Genomic DNA, 24,118 nt, shown 5'->3' with positions numbered 1-24,118 from the left:
ACACAAAAATCGTATTGGATCCGAAAAATTCGTAAAGAATCCGAAAAAATCGCAAAAAATCGCAAAGTACCGATCATTACGAAAAAAACGCAATCAGACTCCATTCGACCCGTTCGTGGGTAAGTAAATCAGCCCCTTAAAGTATGGAGATTCAAATTATGGAGAGATGCTTTATCTGAAATACCCAAGGTCCCAAGCATTCTGGATAATAGGCCCTATACCTGTGTAGTAATAAAGCTAACATGTAGTGATGATTTTTCAGTAGGCATGGATTTGCAGCAAAACTCTGCATTTCACCATTGGGAGTTTTTTTCGTGAAACGGGCATGAGTGGGGAGTGAGGAAAAAGTCATGGTTGCATAAAAAATGTTGCGGTCGCATGAAAAAGTTGAGCGCTTCAAAAAAGTATTTTCGGAAAAAAAGTTGCACAATAGCCGTGTTTCATGAATTTTTCACTTTTTCGCTTATATTTTCACAGTTTCACAAATTTGTGGGAGAAGTGAAACAGGACAGATATGCTCATCACTACTAACATGACCTTTCTTTTGATTGTTTAGATTGGCTTAAAAAATGGAATGATGCATTTTACTTATGGGTTAACTCTCTGAGCCTAAATGTAAAGCAATAATTATCCTCTTTTTATTGTGGCATACCCTCTACTTGTGCCCAGCCATCATAACCTGCCCGGTGGTTCCAAAATCATATACTGTATGTGCTTAATGTTTTAGGATTATTAAAAAAGGTTTACCCATTTCCTTTCAAAAATATAAACCTATAAAATACATGCTAAACAGTAAGTAATTCATTCATCTGCATACAAAAAAATGTATAAAACCTGATGCAGTAAATAGAAATAACAGGTTGCTGATTAGCATTCCAAAATGTCTGTAAGTTGATAAACTCTTTAACTGCAGACAGACATTCCCCTGTTCTCGTTTATTGTTTTTTCACAGTTAACAAATTAAACATGAACCTATGTACCGTATACATATTCAACTTTTGTATTCACTATTTGTAACAAATGTCTGTAGGTTTTTCCTTGATAACTTTTTTTATAAGCCCAGAAGTTAAGGATTTTATAAAATGCTACATAGTACAGTGAATGTATTTGTAACCTTTAAAGCTGCTTTATCAAAAAAATGCCTTCATGCTTTTTTTCATATGAAGGTATTTTCTCTAATGAAGTATTAGTATTTAGTGTTTTTTAGTGCAGTAAATTAGGTGGTAATTATGAATGTAAATTGATGAAATGCTGTTAATTTATTCTATGATAAACCAAGAGCTATTCCACTATCTACAGGATGGATTTTTAAATTATGTTTACAGTATGTTTCATATTGTTACCAATGTAGAGAAGACTATTTAAGAATTTCATGTGTTAAAAGAGCGACTGCATTTAGGCAATAAACCCTTAGCAGTAATACAAAAATTCATATTGCAATATCTAATGTACACTTTTTCACCTGTCTAGGATTTACGTCCGGAAACATGTTATCACATACAGTATATTACAGATTATCATGAAAAATCATGTTTCATTATTGATTTTTGTAATTGTGTATGCATCATTTATTTTAAATGTGGTCTTGAAAACTGACAATAACATGAAGTACTGCTGCCTGAAAGCTATCTGCATAAGCAAAACATTAACAAGGAAACTTCTGCAAGATATTAACTCACCCAGTCTGGTACAGTTGCAAATACAGTGGATAGAGCATTATTCAGACAAAGAGGTAAAGCTGAAGCTGTCAATCAAGCTAAAGCCAATCTAACTGTGAGATGTAGTTATAATGTTGACAACTGATTAATAGTAATGAGTGAATCTGTCCCTTTTCGAAAAAGAAGAAAAAATTGTGACATGCATTGCAGTCAATGGATGTTTTTTCTCAGCAACTTTTTTTGTGGCCATTGGAGTCTATGGGCATTTTTTCAAGGCAAAACCTAGCCAAAAATTATGTTCCTCACTACCAGTGATTATCCTTCAGCAATCAAGGTCAATAAAAGCAAGAAAGAGTGTGACTGTTAGTGAAAAGCAAATCTGTCCTGTTTTATTTTGCCAAAAAGTTAAAAAAAACTGCTGGAAAATTGCTTTACAATTTGAAATAACAACTTTATCTGTGAAGCCTTGCCAGATATTTTATTCTGGAGCAGGCATGAGCATATTTGTGTTAAATAGTTACACTGGGTTGAAAAAAGACCACAGTCCATCAAGTTCAACCCTTCCAAGTAAATCCAACACACACAACCTATACTGACTTATCTATACACTGATATGCATAAACCATATATCCCAAAATCAATAATAACTGTAGATATTAGTGTCACAATATCCTTGGATACTATGCTTGTTCATCCAGGCCCCTCTTATAGGCATTAACAGAACCTGCCATTACCACATCACTAGGAAGGGCATTCCCCAACCTCACTGATGGAAAGCCCTGTTCCTCTAATCTAAAGGGGTGGCCTCTGGTGTGCTGATCGTTTTTATGGGAAAAAGAAAATCCCCTATCTGCTTATAATCCCTTTTAATGTACTTACAGAGTAATTATGTCCCCTCGCAAGCACCTTTTTTTCCAGAGAAAACAACCCCAACCTGTTAAGTATGTAAATGTTAAAACAGAGACTTAGAAGCACATTTACTAATCCACGAACGTCCGAAAAGCGCCCGAATGTGCTTTTTTCGTAATGATCGGTATTTTGCGTTTTTTGCGTAAACTGACGCAACTTTTTCGTAGCCATTACGACTTGTGCGAATTGTCGCGACTTTTTCGTAACCGTCGCACCGAGTACGAAAGTTTTGGATTCATTCAAGCTTCAGTATCGTGACTTCCTTGGGCCAGGTTGGAGCTGCAGAGTGCCATTGAGCCCTATGGGAGACTTTCCTTGGGCCAGGTTGGAGCTGCAGAGTGCCATTGAGCCCTATGGGAGACTTTCCTTGGGCCAGGTTGGAGCTGCAGAGTGCCATTGAGCCCTATGGGAGGCTTTCCTTGGGCCAGGTTGGAGCTGCAGAGTGCCATTGAGCCCTATGGGAGACTTTCCTTGGGCCAGGTTGGAGCTGCAGAGTGCCATTGAGTCCTATGGGAGGCTTCCAAAATCATGCAAAGTCGGAAAGGTTTGCCCGCCGTTTACGGGCGCTCAATACGAAAAAGTCGCAACAATATACGAGCAAATCGTAATGGCTACGAAAAGGTCGCGACAATATACGAGCAAATCGTAACGGCTATGGAATAGTCGCGACAATAGAGCCTGATAACAGACATTCTGTTTTATCATTTGATGCAAATGTATAAATATTTTAGTAAAAAGAATGTTACTTTGTCATGGTAAAGACTACAAAATCCTTATAATGATTATGTATTTTTTTAACCCTCAGGAAAAGATTTATCATATCACAAGGTAGGAAGTGACATCAGTGCTGGTCCAGATTTTCCCTACATAGAGAGTGATGAAGTTCCAAGTTCTGGATTAGAACTAGAATGGGACATGGAAACAGAGCTGGAAGAGCTTGGAGATGACCAATATCAAGAGAACAATTTTACTGAACACTTTCAACCAGATAGTTTCAATGGGCACTTTAAGTCTGATAACTTTACTGATAAGGAGGTAAAACCATCCAAAAAACCATCACATTCTGTTACATCAAGTCATCTAACTATTTCACCTAAAGGACGGTTTCAGCGTTTACAGGAGGAACCAGAATATTTTTCACATTGTGCAGATTCAGGATCCAAAATGAATTCACAGCACTTTTGTAGGATTTTTAAATTATTTTGCACATTTTTGTTTGTATTTATTTTGGGATTATTAATAGGTTATTTTTCAAAAAGGACTTTTTGCTTAACTACTTGCTATGCGACTGAAGATGCTTCTTCAAGTGAAACACAATTTCTCAAGGATATTGTTGACTCAATCACCAAACAAAATATTGAAAAACATTACAGGTAAGAATTTTTATTTAAGAGCTTTCATAGTACTAGTTACAGTATATCCACAATTCCTTTCCCATTCAATTTATTTTTTATTTTGCCAGGCTTGTTTCTTACTATCAACCATATATTTTGTATTTATGTGGCATATATCCTTTGTATGTAAATGCAACTCCCAGAGGATTTCCAAGATATTTTAACACAAATCTGAGCTAAAAACATAGGCCTGTGTGTATTCAGATTTACAATATATATATACAGTGATTATATATACAGAATGTGTCATTTTAAAACTGGGTAGGTTTTTGTTTTTGTGATGTAGGTTTTTTTTTAAAGAATGAAGGCATTAACCACACTGAATAACTACATGGGCACAACTGAAATAATATGACCTTTAATTGAAGTTTAAAATAGAGGGGAAATTAAATATAAAAAGTTGTTTAACTGTATGAACAAGAAAACAAAAAATTTGCAAAAAAAATCTGTTTTGTCGCACATTTTTGCTGTGACCACACGCAATTTGACGCAACCACTATTTTTTTTATGCACAACAAATTTTTCCATGACGAATTTTTGCTGAAGTTTCACGAAACAATTCCTCAATGATGAAATCGCGGAAATTCGCTGCAAATCCATGAATGGTGAAAAAATTCACCCATCACTACTATGGTGCATTATTTTGGGTTGAACTAGCATTTACAGAATTTTGTAGAAGCAACAACTTTCTAGTCTACTTTCCAGTATACTGTAGATTATACATTTACACCACAAGAATAATGATATTCGTGTCCATAACCTATAATTATTAAAGGGTATTAACATACTGTAAAGGGTACCTCCAGATGTGTCCTTATGTTCCTCCACAATACCCTTGTTCCTTTCTACCCAAAGGTTCTTGAACTAATACAAAGTTATATGGCGTAATGTAATATAAAATGCTAATTTTCACCAGGTCAAGAAACCAAAAGCAACCAATCAAATATTTTTGTACAGGTGACCAGTAACTGCTGATCACAAGACAATAGTAACTTTTATTACATTACACCCTATAAGGTGATGAGTGAATCATCATGAGTGAATCCTGTTCAGCTTTGCAGAAATTTGTGAAACTACCGAAAAATTCATGAAACGCAGAAAATTTGCCATGCACAACTTTTTTTAATGCAACCACACCTATTTTGAAGGGACCGCAACTTTTTTTGACATGAGACAAATTTTTTCACAGCAAATTTTTCCAGAAGTTTCGCAAAACAATTCACCAATGGTGAAATGTGAAAATTCGCTGCAAATGCTTGGTGAAAAAATGTGCTCATCACTACAACCTATAGAATGTTATACCAAAGTAACAAAAGTCCTTATTTTCTGTTAATAAAAATCTGGTTCCCTTTCCTATGTAACGATTTTGTTTTTCTTATAGTATCCGTAATAAGGAAAAAAAATAATATGAAATAATGGGCTGAATTATTATATTTTAATATTCTGAAGTTAAGTGATTTTGCCTCAGAGTGAATTGTGTTAAATATCAGAAATCAGTGATACATGTAATATTAGTGTATTGTTATTAAGAATGGTGTAATCCTTAAAGGAGAAGGAAAGGCTAATAAAGAGTTAATCTCAAGCTGCAGGCATACCTTCAGTTGTCTCAATAGTGCCCTTAAGTCTCCCCATATTTCACCTGTTCAGATGATTAGAAGCCAGACAGGAAGAAAAAACGCTGAGCTCTGTAAAGAAAGTTCCCATAATGCCAGACACCCAAACCAAGTGAACATGCTCAGTTAGTTAGACTATGGGGGATATTTACTAATCCACGAACGCTCCGAGCATATTTTGCTCGACTTTTTCATACTTTACGAAAAAATTTGTGCGACAAAATCGTATTGTCGCGCCGAGTGCGAAAGTTTCAGATTCATTCAAGCTTCGGTATCGTGCCTTTCCTTGGGCCAAGTTGGAGCTGCAGAGTGCCATTGATTCCTATGGGAGACTTCCAAAATAATGCACAAAAGGATCAAAGTCGGAAAGGTTTTCCTGCATTTTACGATCGTTCGGTACGAAAATTTTGTGACTTTCAGATCGCCAATACGATATTATCGTGATAATACGATTTTTTCGTAAGCATATTCGTGATATTTGTGATCTTCAGAAATTATCGTATCCAATCCGAATTTATCGCATTCGGGATTCGAACTCGTGTTTTCATGAATGTGCCCCTATGAGTCAGCTTCCTGCTGATTGGCTCAGATCAGTTTTAAAATGGTAGAGTGAATGATTTGCTATGTAAACAGTGTGATTTAGTAATAAAACGTATACCATAAAAATCATGACATATTCTCTTAAGAATTCAGAATTTTCAGCCCCTTTTAAAATGAATGGAACATGTGATTCTCACTGGTGCACAAGTTTTTTTCACAACAAAAAAAATGAACATGACTATATCATTCAAGTTTTTTCTCAAATATGCTGGCATTTGAGGGTAAAAAAAGTAAAAAGCCTCACACATTTTTTTTTTTCTTGGTGCTCACATTTTTTTTTTATTAAAATTTTGAAAAATCTTAATCCCAAGGACAGGTTTATGAGGTAGATTTACTAAAACTCTAATTTTTCTCATTTTGATTTTTTTTAAACTCATTTTTACGCATATCAGACATTTACTCTATCAAGAAATCTAAATAGAAAAAGCATTTGTGGTAAAAAGGCTTTTCCTACTATTTTTTTTTGTATTGTCTTCCAGGGAAGGGACATTTGTCATTGACTTTTACAGGATCTAGACAAGTTTTAGATTGAGTATTTTGGGATTTGGAATTGTCACATTTTTGTTGCATAGTAAATTGCGGAAAAGCCATACCTTTTTTTTTTTTTTTTGCAACTTTTTGTCCTAAAAAACCTGAATTTTAAAAAAAAATAAAAAACCTGACTGTTAGTAAATGCCCCCTTTAGTGTACTGGTGTGCTTTACATAAATCAAGGCAAAGCACTGCATTTTTATTTATTTTTTTTAAATGATTGAAACCATTTTTTTCCCTAACAAGCTTTTCTTTTTTGAAAAAAAATGAGACTTTGTTTAGTTGTCATTTCACTGCCAATACTTCTATTTGTACAGATACAGTGTACAGTATATATTTTATGCTTCCTTTTCCAGTAGTCATTTTAAGATGATAAGCTAGTAATGACTGAGTAATTTCTTTGCTAATACAAAATCTACCGTTTTATCAAATAGTGAAAATCACTTATTCGTTCCATATATATATATATATATATATATATATAAAAATAGCAGGAATGATAATTTAGCACTCTATTTTTTCTATTTGGAAAAATACAAGAACATCTTAGTAGATATTGCTTTCCCTTGTTATACTCACTAGAAAATACAATATTTAACAGCCTATTTCCTTATGTGACTGTTAACATTATTATGTTTTGTTACAGAATTAAAGAAATGCTATGTTCTTGTGTTGAAAATTATTTTTTTGGCAGTCCGTATCCTTTTTCATTGACTTGATTCATTTTATTACCTGTGTAATAGTCTTTTATCTATTTATCTTTCAGTGTATGATATACAGCAAAACATGTTTTCATTATGATTTTATATTCCTTGTCCACTGAAGGTTATGAACCAGCCAAGTAAAATATCATTAACTCAGTATAGGAAATCATTCACCCTCATTACGATGTCCTTCATTGTAGCAATTCTTCTTGCCATGCGATTACTGCACCTTAACCAATACTACTGTAATTTAACTGCCTTTTCTTCTAACTTAATATATTAAATATATGTAAAGTATACTTAAAAGTTGACATGTCTGAAAAGGGAATTGTAGAAAACAGTTGGTTAAAAGGCAGATATTGTAAAGCTAGGATGTAGTTTCTTGTGCCCTAAGGGAAATGTTGTATTAAAGTCTTAATAAATATACATGTCAATATTTTCTTGCAAGTAAAAAAATACAGTATGTACCTACTGTAAATGTTGTGCTATGCCATATGTAAAATATCTTTTCATGGTCTGACCACTATGGATAAAAATCTGACCACCTGGATAATTTATTCTTGCTCAAGCCTCTGGGCCCAAACAATCAGTTACTCAAACCATGCATAAGTTCCTGAACTCACGTGTGGTTTCTAAATGAAATTACCTTGACTTGCTGCCAATAGTTTTTTTTTCCCAAGCAGGTTTTTGGAAAAAAATAAAAAGATTGGTACCTTAAACCTGCTGTGTGGTTTCAGAAACCATTTCCCCGTCTAGTAGTGGTGGTGTAGCCTAGCATAGACACACAAAAAGTTAAATTGACATGAGTGCCAATGCTTAGAAAAAAAACCTGTAATAAATAACTGATTTAAAAGTGCTGTAGAGGAATGGACCATTATTGCAGCAGGGAAACAGTTTTAGCTTGTTTATCAATTAAGTAAAGTAGTTCAAAAGATCAAGCCTGGGACAGGTGGAGCAGCAAAGAGCCATGACTGGGTCAACCCACAGTCATAGAAGTTGGTGCTAGGATGATGGGATTGTAGTTTGAATGTAGTATGTGTGTAACTCTGGTCAGTGCATATTAGATCTCCCAACATGTAAAGTAATGTGAGAAAAAAAGGTATGAATTCTAAGTAATGTGAGAAAAAAAGGTATGAATTCTGACACCTTTTTGTTTTTCAAACAATGGGCAGTGTTGTTTTAAAATTTGCGGACTACTATTTGTCAGAAAGTCTGTCAGAAAGGTATATAACTTGGTGAATGTGCTGAATTGGCAACTTAAATCTGTCCATATATGACCAGCTTAAGTCATATGAAAATATACTGTATAGTAAGGAATGTTACATCTTTACATTATCTTCTGCAAGTCATCTACAAATTGAATCAAGCTCCTCAGTACATAAATTGGACCATTATAATACTGACTAGTCCGTGTATAATATTTAGTACAATACCAGATATTGGGAACATAATAAACAATATAGTACTGGATATCGAAGATAAATTAAGACATATCACAAAATCGGTATCATGCCATAAAGGAAAATACACATACACAGTGTGCTATAAGCATTTTAGATACAGCTTCCATTCAGGCAGTATTTGCAAATAGCATTAATGTTTTTAGCTAACATCTATTTTTCACCCATGAATCCATCACATTGGAACCCATGCTGTCTGTCAGTGAAGTTTAACTCGACATGTGGCACAGTTCTATGAATACTGAACGAAACAATTACAATAAATTATGTTATGCTATACTGATCCTTATTTCCTCTTTTCTTGCTTTTATAATAATGACTGTACAATACTGTTAGAGGGTGTTGCAGGGACAACCACGGTGGTGCACAATTTAATCCATGCAAATCACTGAACAGCTAATTAACCCACTAATTCTTTGACAATGAATTCTTCTAATTCCTCTGTAGCAACATTTCAGAATTAGGGTTTACTGCAAATTACTTTGGGTATCAAAAATATACTTTAAAAACAAGATCTGTAATAATTATTTAATATGATATTAATAAATTATTTACCATATAAAAAGGCAAAGAAGAAAATAGCAACAAATGTGGTCCAAAATGCATTTCTAGAAAAGTTATTTTAGGGCAAACAAAAACGATATAATATATTTTATACTAATTTAGATAAGTGAAGAGGCATCTTTGGACATTATGCCCCTTTACACTGAATTAATAAATTGTTCTATATACTGAATTACCCCTGGCAAAAGGAAGGTAATGTTACAAAATTCTAGGACTACATTCTTCTGTATCTTCCCCTGTGTTTATAAAACCTGTTTGACACATACATCTATTTACTGACATCCTACTTGTTATGGAGAATGTTCATAGAAGAATGTTGTTGTATTTAAAAATTCATGACATGGGCAGCATAATTTATGAGGACACTTCTTCCTGAAACAAACCTCTGACCACCACCCTTTAATTAAGACATTCGAACTGACACCACGTTGGGTTGAAAAGTCTTCAGCAATTTTATTAACATCAAGTTTACTTTACATAACCAAAACAAATGTTTAACAATACATCATTAATATCCATGTCATGTCTGGCTCCACAACTAGCTGTTGTCCCCTCTTGTGGGGATAACCTTAACCCTGTCAAACCCTGAAGCTAGCCATCTTGCACTTAGCCCTAATGCAACAGCTGCAATAGGTCCTGTGCCCCCTTGACCATATCTCAACCCATGTTCAGGGAAGACAGGTGCTGGCTGTTTCTCCTTCTCCCGGATAAGGCTACTGTCCCTGCCATCCAGCCAATCACTGCATAATACTACATTACCCAATACCCCTTGATTCAAACTAGCAATTGAATAAAGAGAATAAGGCCTCCCATTTTATCGCTGTCATGGCCCTCTTCTGTCCCTCCATCTGTCTTTTTCAGTCCCCAGGCCAGCTTTCATAGACTGAAATGAAAAGTACATTTTGGAAACGTTGTTTTGGCTCCTTAAATAAGGTATTAGATTAGAATTACATAACATGGGGGAAGGTGCACACATTCTTAAAAAAGGTTCAGAACAACCCTTTACTTGCAGAACTATATTATATGTGTAAAGTATGCCCTACATTGTCCTCAGCTCCCAACAAGTTCACGTATATACAATAGCAGACTCACAACAAAATGCATGGCACTTCTGAATTGGTGAGGAGTTAATTTTACAGTGGGCAATGTACAATGAAGTCTGATCAACCAACCAGAGCCGTTATAGAGACTGCGCACCTAAATGTCCTCTTAAGCAAAGAAAAACCAAAAACATATTTTAAAATAGAAAGAAAGGCAAAGTCACTAGGGGTGCCAAAATGTTAGGCACCCCCAAGTGACTTAAATCGCTTACCTTGTACCCCGGGCTGGTGCCCCTGTTAGGAGAGAACAGCACCAGCCTGGGGTAGCTGCGATCGCTTCCTCCTTCCTGGTTTAACAGAAAAGTCGGCTTTTCACTCTACTGCGCTTGCGCCGACCGCTGGCATTTTAGGAAAAGGGACAGGAAGGAGGAAGCGCTGCACTCCAGGTACCCCGGGCTGGTGCTGTTTTCTCCGAACAGGGGCACCAGCCCGGGGTACAAGGTAAGCGATTAAAGTCACTTGGGGGTGCCTAATATTTTGGCACCCCCAAGTGACTTTGCCTTTCCTTCTCCTTTCAATGATTAAAACAATAGGCAAAAACTATCTACAGCACATGTTCTATTCATTGCATCTATATTATAAAGGGGGGTGTAAATTGCCTCTTTAAGCATTATGTATTTTTGTTTGAGGCTACTGGCAAGGTAAAATAGGGTCTTGGTACTTGTTTATCAGTATTGCTAAATCAACTCTCTTGAAGTGAACACCTATTGAATAGAATAAGGTTCAAATAAACCATTACTTCATTTATCTTACAACAGGATTCATGTCTGGGACTTGTCATTATGTTCAATGCATACTAATAAATCATCAAGGACAGCCCTTGTCAGTTTCAGTAAAAAAGCTTTTATTTATGGTAGAAGCTTAGCAACATTTTGATTGGCACTACGTGAAAAAGAGTGGATTGTCACTCGAAAAATTCTGAGCTGCTGCCAGGAATAAATAAAGGCTTTTTATCTAAGTTTAAGGGCTACTGTCCTGGAAGATATTGTTTGTAAAATGCAAAGGTGGGTAATCATTTCAGTAGCATGAAGTATAGTTGCATATGTGGCCCTATGCACCATTAGTGACAGCAGCGCCGAATTTGTCTTCCCGGCAACCCTAAGCCACCCCCGTTGGTTGCTCCCCCCCGGTGCACATGCCTGAATCCCCCCTGTGGTCATGAGCGCGTATGCGCTAAAAATTTAAAGTCCCAACATATAAAGTGCTGCCTTAGGCCCAGGCCTTTGTGGCCTCACCACAAATCCGGGCCTGAGTGACAGGGAAAATGGTTAATGGGGATAAAGTAAAACATAGGGGCAAAGTGATAGTAGGAGCAAGGAGAAGAGACAAGGGTCAATTATTGACCATATTGACAGGGACAATGTGCTTTTATATAACCCAATAACCTCAATAGTGTTTGGTAGCCACAGTAGGATGCCTTATACAGGTATAGGACCTGTTATCCAGAATGCAGAGCTGTCAACATTTCACTGCTGAAGTCGAAAAAATATTATACCCACACATGCGCAAATCATCAAATTACGTCACCAAATGCTTACTGTGTATGCATGCCCAGAATTCGCCGCAGGACTTTGGGAGATTTTGGAAGAATCTGAAGATAGTTGCTGGAGGACAGGAGACTGGGGAGAACCACAAAAATTTGGTAACCCCTGAACAATTAGAGGGGGTTGACAGTTCTGAGACTACTCAGGACCTGGGGCTTTCTGCATAAGGCATCTTTGCATAATTTGGATCTCCATACCTTAAGTCTACCTTAACACAACATGTTTTGAGCTGTAAGCTCTTTCCCAAGAGAGATCGCTTACAATTTGAAACATGTTGTATTAAATAAAGAAGACAGCAGCACTGTGTTTGTTTCCTCATTTTAATTTTAATCGACTTAGTTGTGGGACCTAATGTTAAAAAGGCACCATCATTATACATTCACAACCTGGTCTAGAATCTCTTTTCATTTTGACTTAAGTCTATTTAAAAACCATTTAAACATTAAACCCACCAGGATTGTTTTGCCTCCAATAAGGATTCATTATATCTTAGTTGGGATCAACTAAAGAGAAAAAGGAAATCATTTTTAAAATTTTGAATTATTTGGGGAATGGAGTCTATGGGAGATGGCCTTTCCATAATTCGGCACTTTCTGGATAACAGGTTTCTGGATAACGGATTCCATACCTGTATATAAATATCATATATTAGCTTTACATGATATGTATAGAAAAAAAAACTTGTAATTGATTCTTCTCTTGTTTTTTACATAGATTATAAAAAGAACATACATTCAAGCACTGACACCATGTATACCATACACACCATGTACACTATACAGTATATCAGTTTACCTCTCTGGGGGCTATTTACTAACACACAAATTTTTGGCTAAAATTACGAATCTAACAATTTGGCAGCTAAAACTTGCCGAGATTATGTAGCGGTCAATGGTAGATGTCCCTGGGGAATCCTTCTTTTGCTTCGAAACTTTAGAAGCGTTGGATTTTCTATGCTGTTGTTTGTACGACAATTAAAAAAAGTAAAGGGTTTTCGGTACGACAAGTTGAAAAGTTTCTCAACTTTTCTGTATTGTTTTAGTTTTAGTAAATCTGACCCTATGTCTATAATGGGTTTGTGACGTGGGAGGTGCGACTGACCATGTAAATACACACTGCAATGAGCCTATTGTATTTGGCAAGTATCCAGCAAACAGAAAATATGTATATTGATTTGTAGTTTTGTGCTCCACTTCTTTCTTCTTCTTTCCCTGTTTGCCTGTTTATCTGTACCAGGCCACAAGGGAGTGTAAAACTAAATATACTTTCTGATTTAAAATGAGGATAATAATCATATACTTTCTACTGGTGCTAGATAACAGTCAGCATGTCAGTGGTTAATTATTCAGCTATCACTTATTCTTACTTTTGACATTTATATAATAGGTACTGCACATTTTGTAATGTTTGAAGAGTAGCCCTTAGCATTTTTCCCTGATGAAGATAAAAGACATATTAGTAACTGTTCATCATCTTGAATATATGACTACAGAGGCTTGTTTAACTAAAAACAAGTGGCATTTGTTATTAAATACAAATAGGCTGCATTATATTTTTCAAGAACTTTACCTTGGCAATACAGCATAGGGAAAAAGAAGATTGATTTTAGTTTGAAACCTTCAAGCAATTAATTATTCTCTGGTGCAGTTCTTTTTTTTTATTTTTCTGCCTATATAACTATATTAGGTTTCTCTGGGAGCTACAAAACACTTTATGAAATAGTTATGTGCTGTTCTGAATCACACACATTAGTGAAACAAAGCATTGTTGCCTCAAAAGGTATATTATTGATTTCATTCCTTTTAACTTTCATTTTGGGAATAATATCCTCGGTTTATTACACCTGTAAATGTAGATGAACAACACAAGTTGTTTATGGCTGATTTTTTTATTGAGAGAAGAAAATATTTTTATACAACAGCAAGAAAAAAAAAAGTTCAAGTGAACTTTCACATATAACTGTACATGTATATCAAAGTAAAAATAACTGATTTTTTAAACTAGTGCAGAGGAATAGATATTAAACTATTCTGTATAAGCCTAGTGTGGACTGTGTATAGGTGTAACTATGATGGAGCAATAGTGCAGCCTATAAATGGGAATAAGCAAACCCCCTGAGAATTGGTTCCTCAGAACATTTGTTTTACCAACTGGAAATGTGAAGTGGGCGCCTTAACCACAGCCTGAAATAATGAGACTGCTATTTTAAAACAGCTGTTTGCTGACAAAAGTTCCATTTTGCAGAGCTGGAAGGGATATGTTATGTCTGGTTGACTTAATCACTACTGGTTATAACAATGTAAAGCCTCAGAGGTGCTGAAATGCAGCCAAATTCAGAAACTAGCTGGATTATTTTGTTCATCATCTATATTTGTTAAGCAGGAAAGATCTTCTGTCACAATGAATCCAAAAAAGTTACCCAGTAGTAGCTGGTTACTTTAGAGAGCAGGTGTATATCCTGCTAGTATCTGTCTTTATCCATGCCCTTTTGGGGCCCAGGAACTTACTGCTGCAGTACCAACAAGGAACATGCCAACTTTAATGAAATAACTACTATAGTAAAGGGACAGATAAGGTTAAGTGAGATTCAAAATCAATGACCATTTGTTCCAGTGACTGCATAGATAATTTTTAATCCTGACATCATAGAATTCAATATAAAATAGAAGAAAATCAGATCAGCACTTAATCCAAGTGATAACTTTCACCCTATAAGTCCACCATGCGGGATCATCACATAAACTTTGAAACACTCTGTGGGAAAGCGCAAAACAGATATCCTGGTTTAGTATGTCTAGTCAAGTGTTTTTGTTAATACTGTGCAAACAACTACATATTGTGTGGAAAAATCAGTGAAAGTGCAATGTTCCACTCTGGGGAGATTACCTATTCACCAGATCTGAGATGTATATGCACCAAACCTAAGGCCTAGGTCTGTGCATAAGTCTCCAGAGCCTTTGGAATAGAAGGAAATGAATACCGAATAGGGAATTATTCCTTTTAATAAAGAATAAAACTCCAAATGGATACACAGAAGAATCATTTTGTATGTTAGTTTGAAAAAGTTTCGTTTTTTTTATTAGTTTGAAATCAGTTTAGGTATGAAGGAAATAACTCCACTCTTTCACTTTTGGGCTATCAGTATTCTGGCAGATTCTAATATATGGATTATTAAAAGTTTATTGGAATATTTCAAGGAATCCAAGTCAAGATTCAGAAGAGCAGTTAAAGCTAAAAAGGTACTGAATATATGATGATGTTATTTATTAACTCAAATACCTAGTCATTTAGGACAGTTCCATATATCCCATATATGAACTGGAATCCTTCTTGGCCACAATTTCTCCAGCACAGATTAGTTGTAGTTTGAGGATAAATTTATTTGTGTTTTATTCACCAATGATTTGCTATTTATTTTGTTTTTGAGCTTTGAAACATTGTGTGATTATGCTATTTTGTTCGATCATTGTTTTTTCACTTTCTGCTCTTTCACTTCCTTTGTGTTAGTGTTAGGAATTCACTGGTTTAGTTCATTGCACAAAAATTCACACATGGGCAACAAAACATTCACAAGCAAAAATAATTCACAAGCAAAAAGAAAGGACAGAAGGAGCATTTGTCGCTACTGGAACACAAATATGAGTACAAATTTCTATCTTAACACCTGAACCATAAACTGGGCCAGCTCTTACTAGTAGGATACTTATTTGCTCTTCTTAAATCCTTGCATCAGCAGTTACATGTTAGTGCTTTACACCCTAGTACAATAACAGTGTTTGCAACACCTGGAGTATGTTTGCACCTTGAGTGTGTCCTTTTATTTCATTTTTTACATTGCCAAGTGAAACAGGTATCTGACTATTTGTTATGAATTCACAAATGAATGCATAGCACTTACACTGGAAATGGGTTACTCAGTGAGTCTTTGTTTATAGGTGTCTGCACCAAAATATCTCTGCATTGAATGCTTAGAGTTTGGGCAAACTTGCAAATTTATGTTGTTACCTTGACTTACCTGTTTTGTCTTGTATTGTTCATCAAGGTGCCAACTTGTTAAAGAATTAGTATAGGCTCAAAATATGTATGCTTGGTAACAATCATGGTAACATTTGCGTTTTATCTGTACTTTCTGTTGCATCACATTTTATTTTCTACCTCATCAGTTTATGGAAAGTAGAATAGCAGACATCATTGAGCTTAGTGTATGTTACATGATACATAGTAAGTTTGGTTGAAAAAAGAAATATGTCCATCAAGTTCAACCTTAATGCCCAATATATAACCGGTCTAACTGCTTGTTGATCCAGAGGAAGGCAAAAAACCCCATCTGAAGCCTCTCTAATTTGCCGCAGAGGGGAAAAATTCCTTCCTGACTCCAAGATGGCAATCAGACCAGTCCCTGGATCAACTATATATAAATTATCTTGCTATGAAGCATATTTTGATTATGTTCATGTAACCTGTATAGAATGTTTATACTTTCTATCAACTGCGTTTAGTTTTTCCATTCTACTGCAATAAGTAATTGTATATAATTATATTATAGGTTTAGTTTCACATTTCTAGATTTCATTTATTTATAAAAGGGAATAGAGAGGTTAAGAATTAATTGTATATTCAGTGCCATGTTACTGGGTAACCATTTACAAAAGAAAATAGACCAAATTGTTGAAAATAAACATCATTGTAAGTTGCAATGAGTTGTTGAAAAGAGTAAAATGGAAACATTTACTTACAGATTGTAAGCTGATAGCAACTGATGAGGGTAAATATTGTGGGGCAATAATAGTTGTGTTGAACGCATTAAAGACCTGTTAATCAAACTTAAAAAAAGGAAGAGAAATCTGAATGGGGTGTATATGAAGTTATAAAACCTACTGTACCGAGAGTAGAGGGATTACAAAAAGAAGCAGAGAAAGAAGGATAAACGTAATGTATAGTGTGTACCCATCTAGCGAATTCAAATGTTTTTTTCTAAACTGGTGGCTAAAAGGCTAAGGGGTATATTTATCAAAGATTGAAGTTAGAGCTCGCTATAGTCCACTAGAGTGAAATTCCATCTAGCGGACTGTAGCGAGCTCTAACTTCACTGTTTGATAAATATACCCCTAATTTTCATTTTGTGCTCAAATCACCAAGTTTTCACCCAAAATCCAATGTTACAATGTTTTGTCGTACATAATAGCAACCAGAAGGTTTTGATGCACTCAGGGGGCTGCTGCTATGAGGGGAGTTGAGAAGCTTGCCTCAGGTGGGAACAGCGGGCAGGCTACCAGGGGCAGCAAAATGCCAATCCAATGTGGCCCCCATGCCCCCCCCCCATGCTTCAAACTTTCTAAGGCTCATTTACATCCAGTTGCGATCTCTGCAAATTCTCCTTTTATTAAAGGTACTACCACCTCCTGACCAGGCAGTAGCTCCAGGGTTCCCACTGCACCCTACGTCAAAAGGCACAGCACACTTGTGCTGGAAGAATGGGGCACACAAATCACTCACTCACCAAACACCAGAAATTCCAACAGGCAGACTTCAAAGATATTCAGTGCAATTGTGCCTGATTTGTGACAAATTGCACGTGCAGTTGCATCCATTTTCCGAATCGGAGTAGTTGCAATACAGTTGTGTCAAGAGAATCTCCTGTTTGGAGAAACAAAATTCTGGGAAAAAATGCGGCATTTTGAGAAAAAAAACCATAGTGATTGCCATGTTATATTCTTTATTAGAAGAAAGAGCACATGCAATGAACACATTAGAAATACAACAGCTTTACCTGCCATTTCTAACAAATAAAGAAAATTACGTTTATTTTATTTATTTATTTTTGTTAAGGTCTACATTGTTAGCAGATCTAATGCAGCTCACTGGAGAGAAGCAAGTTGCATTTAGAGAAATATCCTTCAACAATCTTATTTAAATGGAAGCTCTAATGAAAAATGTATCGTGCAGGGTCTCCTGTGCCCCAAATTTGGTTTATTGCTTTCAACATTCCCCTCTGAAGAGCGAAACTGATGAAATATAGTACACCTAATGTGCAGCTGGAGAGATTTCAGCATACCTTACACAGTAGAATTTTTTTTTTTTGTTATGATTTAATATGATACTGACAAGTCTGTGGAAAAAAAAACTGATGTGTTTTATTTTAAAATTATGGGCCTCATTTACTATTAACAGGTGAATATATGCAAATTTGTGTGCCATAAAAATGTAGTCAACTATTTATGACATAGGAGCAAAGCAGTCCAATAAAGCACAAGAGAACCCGATACTATATATTTGCCACTGACCAAGCAAAACAAATCAGGTTTCACTTTGCACACTGCATTAACATAACATATTTTTGCATTAACTAAATTGCCCATAATTACCCCCACCATGTAATGACCATAAGAACACGGATGCATCTTAAGTAAAATTTTGTGGCATGTTTTATACAATGCACTGATGGCAGAATTCGGGTAAATAATGTAGTTGACTGAGATGATTTTTTGTATTTTGTTCCTAGGAAGCTTTTAATAATTGAGATATTTTTCCTTAGAAATGCATAGGTTACATTTATTTGGGAATGCCAAGTTGCCATACTTTGGTTTATTAATTTTCTTTTTATATATCAATGGTTCTGGAGAGAAAACCTGAAGCACATGTTATAGACCCCCTACCCACCCACTCTCCACTAGCTTGTCTTCCAGGTTCCTCAGGTGTCTTTTTAGTGCTTGACATGAAGAACAACCACCATGAGCTTCCCAGGAGAGGGGCAAGAAATGTTGTACAGTGAGTGATGATTCTGCTGTTAGATAGTTAATTACTGGAGGAACAGGCTCTTCCTGGCCATTAAGGATTTCAATGCAAAAGATGATGTTATGAAGTGGGATGTTTTCGATGGATATTTAAGGTTGTTCTTTCCAAAGAAGCTAAAGCTGGATCAAGAGAACTAGAGCAGTTTCAAATTTAACTGATCTACATTGTTCCAAAATGATTGGAGTTTTGGGTAGTAATGAGCAAAATGTGTCTCCAGTTTTTGCTGTGAAAAAAACACCCATAAACTCCAATGTCCCCAAAAAAAGTAATGCGTTAAAAAAAAGTTGCGTGGTATGGAAAAAGTAGTTTTCGAAAAAAAATGCCCATTGGATTCAATGTGTTTTGCAAATTTTTGCTGTTTCACAAGTTTTTTTCCAAATTGAGACAGGACATAATCTCTCATCACTAGTTTTCGGCAGTTTCACGAGGTTACATATAGGTAACTTTGTTAATGGTCAAAGAGTGCTTGAACAAATACTGTATTAAATATTCAATAACCGGTGATAAAACGTGTTATATTACTAAACTCTTATTATTAGAGCTGCAGGATAACACAGCAGTTTTAGCATGATGGAAAAATCATTGTTTCATTAATTACACACAGTGGGAGTCATTTAAAAATTCATGCAGCGAAGAATTATTCGCACAATGAACATATTTGCCCTGTACAGGAATGCCTTGGAGCTATAAATGTAGGGGCTGTATGACAAGGGGTACAAATGACCAGCAGCCAGATTACACTAATTTATGTTTAGAGTATCAAAATCAGATGTAGCTGTGATTAGGTGAAAAGGAAAGAGTTAAGGCAGGAGAAGGCTGTCCTGGGGGGCAGAGAAAGAGAGGGATGTGATGTCAGAAAAAGAAGCACTCATTTCCTTATCTTCTGAACAGGAAGAAACTTAGCACCCACCCTCCCTTTGCATATTTTGTAAAATGTCAGGAGGGACATTTTAGAAGAGGGAGAAAGGAGGTTCTCTCCTGTGACTGCATGGTGGGTTGATTGATACAGATGCTACTACTGCTTGTGCTAGGTGACAGCCTGCTTGGATTTCCTATCATCAAGGCACTGCAGATTCAGGACCGGCAGCAGTGCTGCTGAACTTCTCTCATGGTGGGAGATACAGCTTCTGCCCTAGATTCTGGGGCAATCCTCTCTGTAGGTAGAGGCAGCCTAATACTCAGTGGTGGATATAGCGACATAGTACTGCAAACACAGCTATGGAAGTGAAATTAAAGTCTTCAGTGAGCAAAAGCAGAGCATAGTAGTGATCTCTTCTGGAATTCTGGCTTTAGAATATTGACTTGAAATGAGGCTGGCAAGGTCCTATTGATTTGATAAAATATGAATAAATGGTGTGGCCATTTTACTCCATTTCTGTCTTCTAGTGATTCTTTAAGGAATGTAAAAATAGGGGTCTAGTTCAATGGCTCAAGGCAAAAGGTCCATTGAGGAGTCCCCTTGTCAAGTTGCACATAGCAACCAAGTAATTTGTTTTAATCAGTCTACAAAATTAACACAAAGACCCAGTTAGTTGCTATAGTCAACTTCACAGGTGCAGTTTAGCATGTTAGCATTAGTATATAAGCCCTATACATTTAAAATACTGGCTGTCATATTTTTTGCATTCTTAAAAGCCAAACCTTTATTCTAAGTGATAATCTCTATTGGTTAATAAATATTGCTATATGTGTTGTGCCTGGTTCATGAACATTAAAAATAATGCTATTGAACGTATGCTATTATTTTGTAAACAAATAGTTCGATTTTACCTAAAGTAAAGCAGTATTGTTAATTGTTGGCAATTTCTTGCTTGAACTAAGATAATAATATTTTATATAAAGGAAAAAGAAAGCGAGCTGTATTTGAAGCAAATTCATATATTCCCACATACAATTGCAGAAGGTTTCTTTCTAAGTATTATAATGCAGAGATGGAAATAGACATTGTTACATGATCTGTACTCCATCTGGTGGCCAAAGATTGCCTTATTCTTAAGGGCACGATATCACAGCAGCAAATATATAATAGCAGTGTTCCAAACTGTACATAGTAGGAAAAAAAAACAGGCAAGACAAACCATTAACATATACAGGTATAGAAACTATATAATAATATGGAATGCTTGAGATGTGAGGTTTTTAGAATAAGGAATCTCACCGTTATTTGGATCACTATATCCTAAATCTCTTAAAAAAAACATTTGATCTTTAAATAAACCAAATAGAAATGATTTTCCACCAATATGGATTCATGCAGCTTATTTAGGATCAAGTACAAGATATTGTTTCATTATTACAAAGGAAATTATTTGTAAAAATTAGAATTATTTGCTTAAAATTGACTCTATGGAAAATGGACTTTCTGTAATATAGAACTTTCTGCATAATAGGTTTCCAGATATGGGATGCAATTCCTGTAGTTATTATTTTCAATGGATAAAAGTAAATAAAACAAATTGTGGCACAATAATTGTTTATTTTTTTAAGAGAACATGCCATTTTATTGATGGAATCAGAAAAAGACTAGTTCTAGTCTAGAGTACACAATATATCATTTTATGTCTTGCTGCTCAAGTTATTTATGATAATAGTTGTATGTACTGTATAACTGGTATTCTTTGGGACTACATGTGCCACATGCCATTTAACAACCTCACCTTTGAGACTATAATGGCAATTGATAGGATATGAATAGTATGGGACTCGTTATCCAGGACCAAGGGAATTCCGGAATTACGTAATTTGGATCTCCATACCTTAAGTCTACTAAAAAAGCAATAAACCATTAATTAAACCCAACAGGGTTGTTTTGCTTCCATTAATGATTAATTATATCTTAGTTGGCATCAAGTACAAGGTACTGTTTTATTATTACAGAGAAAAATGGAATCAATTTTAAAAATCTGAATTGTTTGATTAAAATGGAATCTATGGGAGACAGGGTTTCTGTAATTCGGAGCTTTATAGATAAGCGGATCCCATACCTGTACATATTTGGGTCTAGATAATATTTGGGGAAGAGTGACAAAGAATACTTTGAAATCCTAGGGCTTGCCAGCAGGTAGCCTTGAGGCAGCCATTGCTGCAAAACCTAAAATAACCATATATACAATGAGAGTAGGATTTAGGATTTTCCTGCTTTCAATCCAAGCCTTAGTGCAAGATAAAAGAAATGAGTATGTTATTTTTCTTTTTGTCTAGATTGGCAACATTAATTAGAGTAGTTTACCAAGAAAACTAATAACATACAGGCAGTTTTTTGTACATTTTTAAATGGTGTATAATATAATCGGGGTCAGCAGGAGATGCTTATATTATGCTTGACATTACAGAGAAATGACTCAATCTCATGATGAGTGTAACACTTCTTTTTATTAGCCTGGAAAATCAGCAATACAATATTTATGTATTAATATGGGCAATTTTTCTCTATGGAATTAAATATTCTAGCTCAGTCAAAAGGTTTAAAGCAAATTCTTATAGAGTTTGTATTGATTAGTAGACCCTATGTAGAGATTTTTTTTAGGAGCAGATAGGTGGTGCCTATAGAAACATAAATACCAGCTTGTAAGTGTATATACAAATACTGATATTTGGCGAGGTGTGGCAACCTTCAACACTACAACAGGAGCCATGGCAAATAAATTAATCAGAGAAGGAAGTTTTATTGTATGAGGCACAGAATAAAGGAGCATTCAGCTGCCAAGAGAGACCTTTTTCTTGCTGACTGTTACATTACTTTTTATGATGCTGAGTAAACCACAATGGTTCCTATAGTGGTTCCAATAGTTCAGCCACCTTGGTAAAAAAAGGATTTCATCTGACCCCCCTTTCCCCCTGCTACCTAGGGTATTATTGTTTAACCCCAGTCTTAGTCTGTTCAATTTACTATATTGAGGCAATTAGAAAACTTTTGTTTTGTTTCTCTACTACTTACCTTTTCAGCGTTTTTTTATAAATACATATATTCTGCGTGAAGCTCATCTCTATGGTCCAACTCGTTGATTTTTTGATAATTAATTGAAAGATCCAATTACTGTTGAAATTGTATATATGATGGGCTAGGCATTAAAAATAAACTTTTATTGTGATTATAGTTCCAAAGGGAAATAAAAATGAGTATTGCTCAAGTCAACAGGGTTATTTTCTATTTAAAGTGGAAGGCCAATATCGATTGTGATTGATGATTTTCAAGTACTGTACATAGCTACTGTATAAGGATGCATTTTACTATATCCTGTTTTAATAAAGTTATGGAATTATTGTACACTACTGACTAATTCTTCACAAACCTTAGAATTTCTACTAAATACCAATTTTGGTGGTTATTGTTTTCAAATACATGCACCATATCCCATTTTTACCATTAATGTGAATGAATCTTTCCTATATGTATATATTCTATTTCTGTTGGTTCCTATAGCTAAAATCCTATTTTCTCTTTATTTATTTTTTGTTTTGTTTTTGGCAAGCCATTTTTTATGACACCAATAAATTCTAAAAATTAATTTAAAATATTACCATACATAATGTGTTTATATATTCCTTAGGCTGGCTCTCTCGGTTTATTTTTTTTAACAAAGAAAAAAAATGAAATAAAAAAGTGTTTTACAGACATTAGACATTATAAGCCAGTAAATATGTATAACAAAGGAAGCTTCCCAATGTTTTTTTTTTTCATTAAAGAAGCTAAATGTTTAAAAGACTTATTGAGTTTTCTCTTAGGCTTTTTTGAATGACATTGAGTGTGGAATACAACATATCCCTGGGAACAACACCATTGTAGCCATGTCTCAGAGGATTCATGCTTCATCTAGCTGGAGACAACTTGAGCCGTAGCTAGACATGTCTTAGTATAGAGAATGTAGGTTGAGTTTGAAACATCTTGTTTGCTTTGTGTCAAGTCTCATATAGCAATTCTGATATGTTCCTGAGATTTTTAACTAATGAAAATTGGATTTTTCAAATGCATATGATAAATCACAGCATTGTGCTATATTATCTATATTTACAGGCAGTTGTGAAACTTTGATAGGTCTTTTCCATCTCCGGATTTACTGTATGTTTAAGTTCAAGGTGAGATTTGTATAAGTTATTGATAGAAATACTTTATTCGCAATGCTATAAGGAATGCTTAAATATTTTGATAATGATTCTATCAATGTTAAGTGAATTGCCTTTCTTTATTCACTTCATCAAGCCAAGTAGACTATTTTATATATTTACACAGTTCAGGATTTGAATTGA

At 35.2% G+C, this 24,118-nt stretch overlaps 1 protein-coding gene across 1 annotated transcript in view; it reads left to right on the top strand.

Annotated features, from left to right (window-relative positions):
• Window positions 1-24,118, top strand: part of naaladl2 (N-acetylated alpha-linked acidic dipeptidase-like 2) — a 322,123-nt gene that overhangs the window by 115,556 nt on the left and 182,449 nt on the right. The window contains exon 3 of the mRNA XM_031902480.1: window positions 3,373-3,940. Coding sequence (XP_031758340.1) covers window positions 3,373-3,940 — 568 coding nt within the window. The remainder of the gene's footprint in view (window positions 1-3,372; window positions 3,941-24,118) is intronic.

Source organism: Xenopus tropicalis, chromosome 5 (genome assembly GCF_000004195.4).
Source record: "Xenopus tropicalis strain Nigerian chromosome 5, UCB_Xtro_10.0, whole genome shotgun sequence".
Classification (NCBI taxonomy): Eukaryota; Metazoa; Chordata; class Amphibia; order Anura; family Pipidae; genus Xenopus; species Xenopus tropicalis.
The sequence above is the reverse complement of the archived record's forward strand: the minus strand, read 5'-3'. Positions and strand labels throughout refer to the sequence as shown.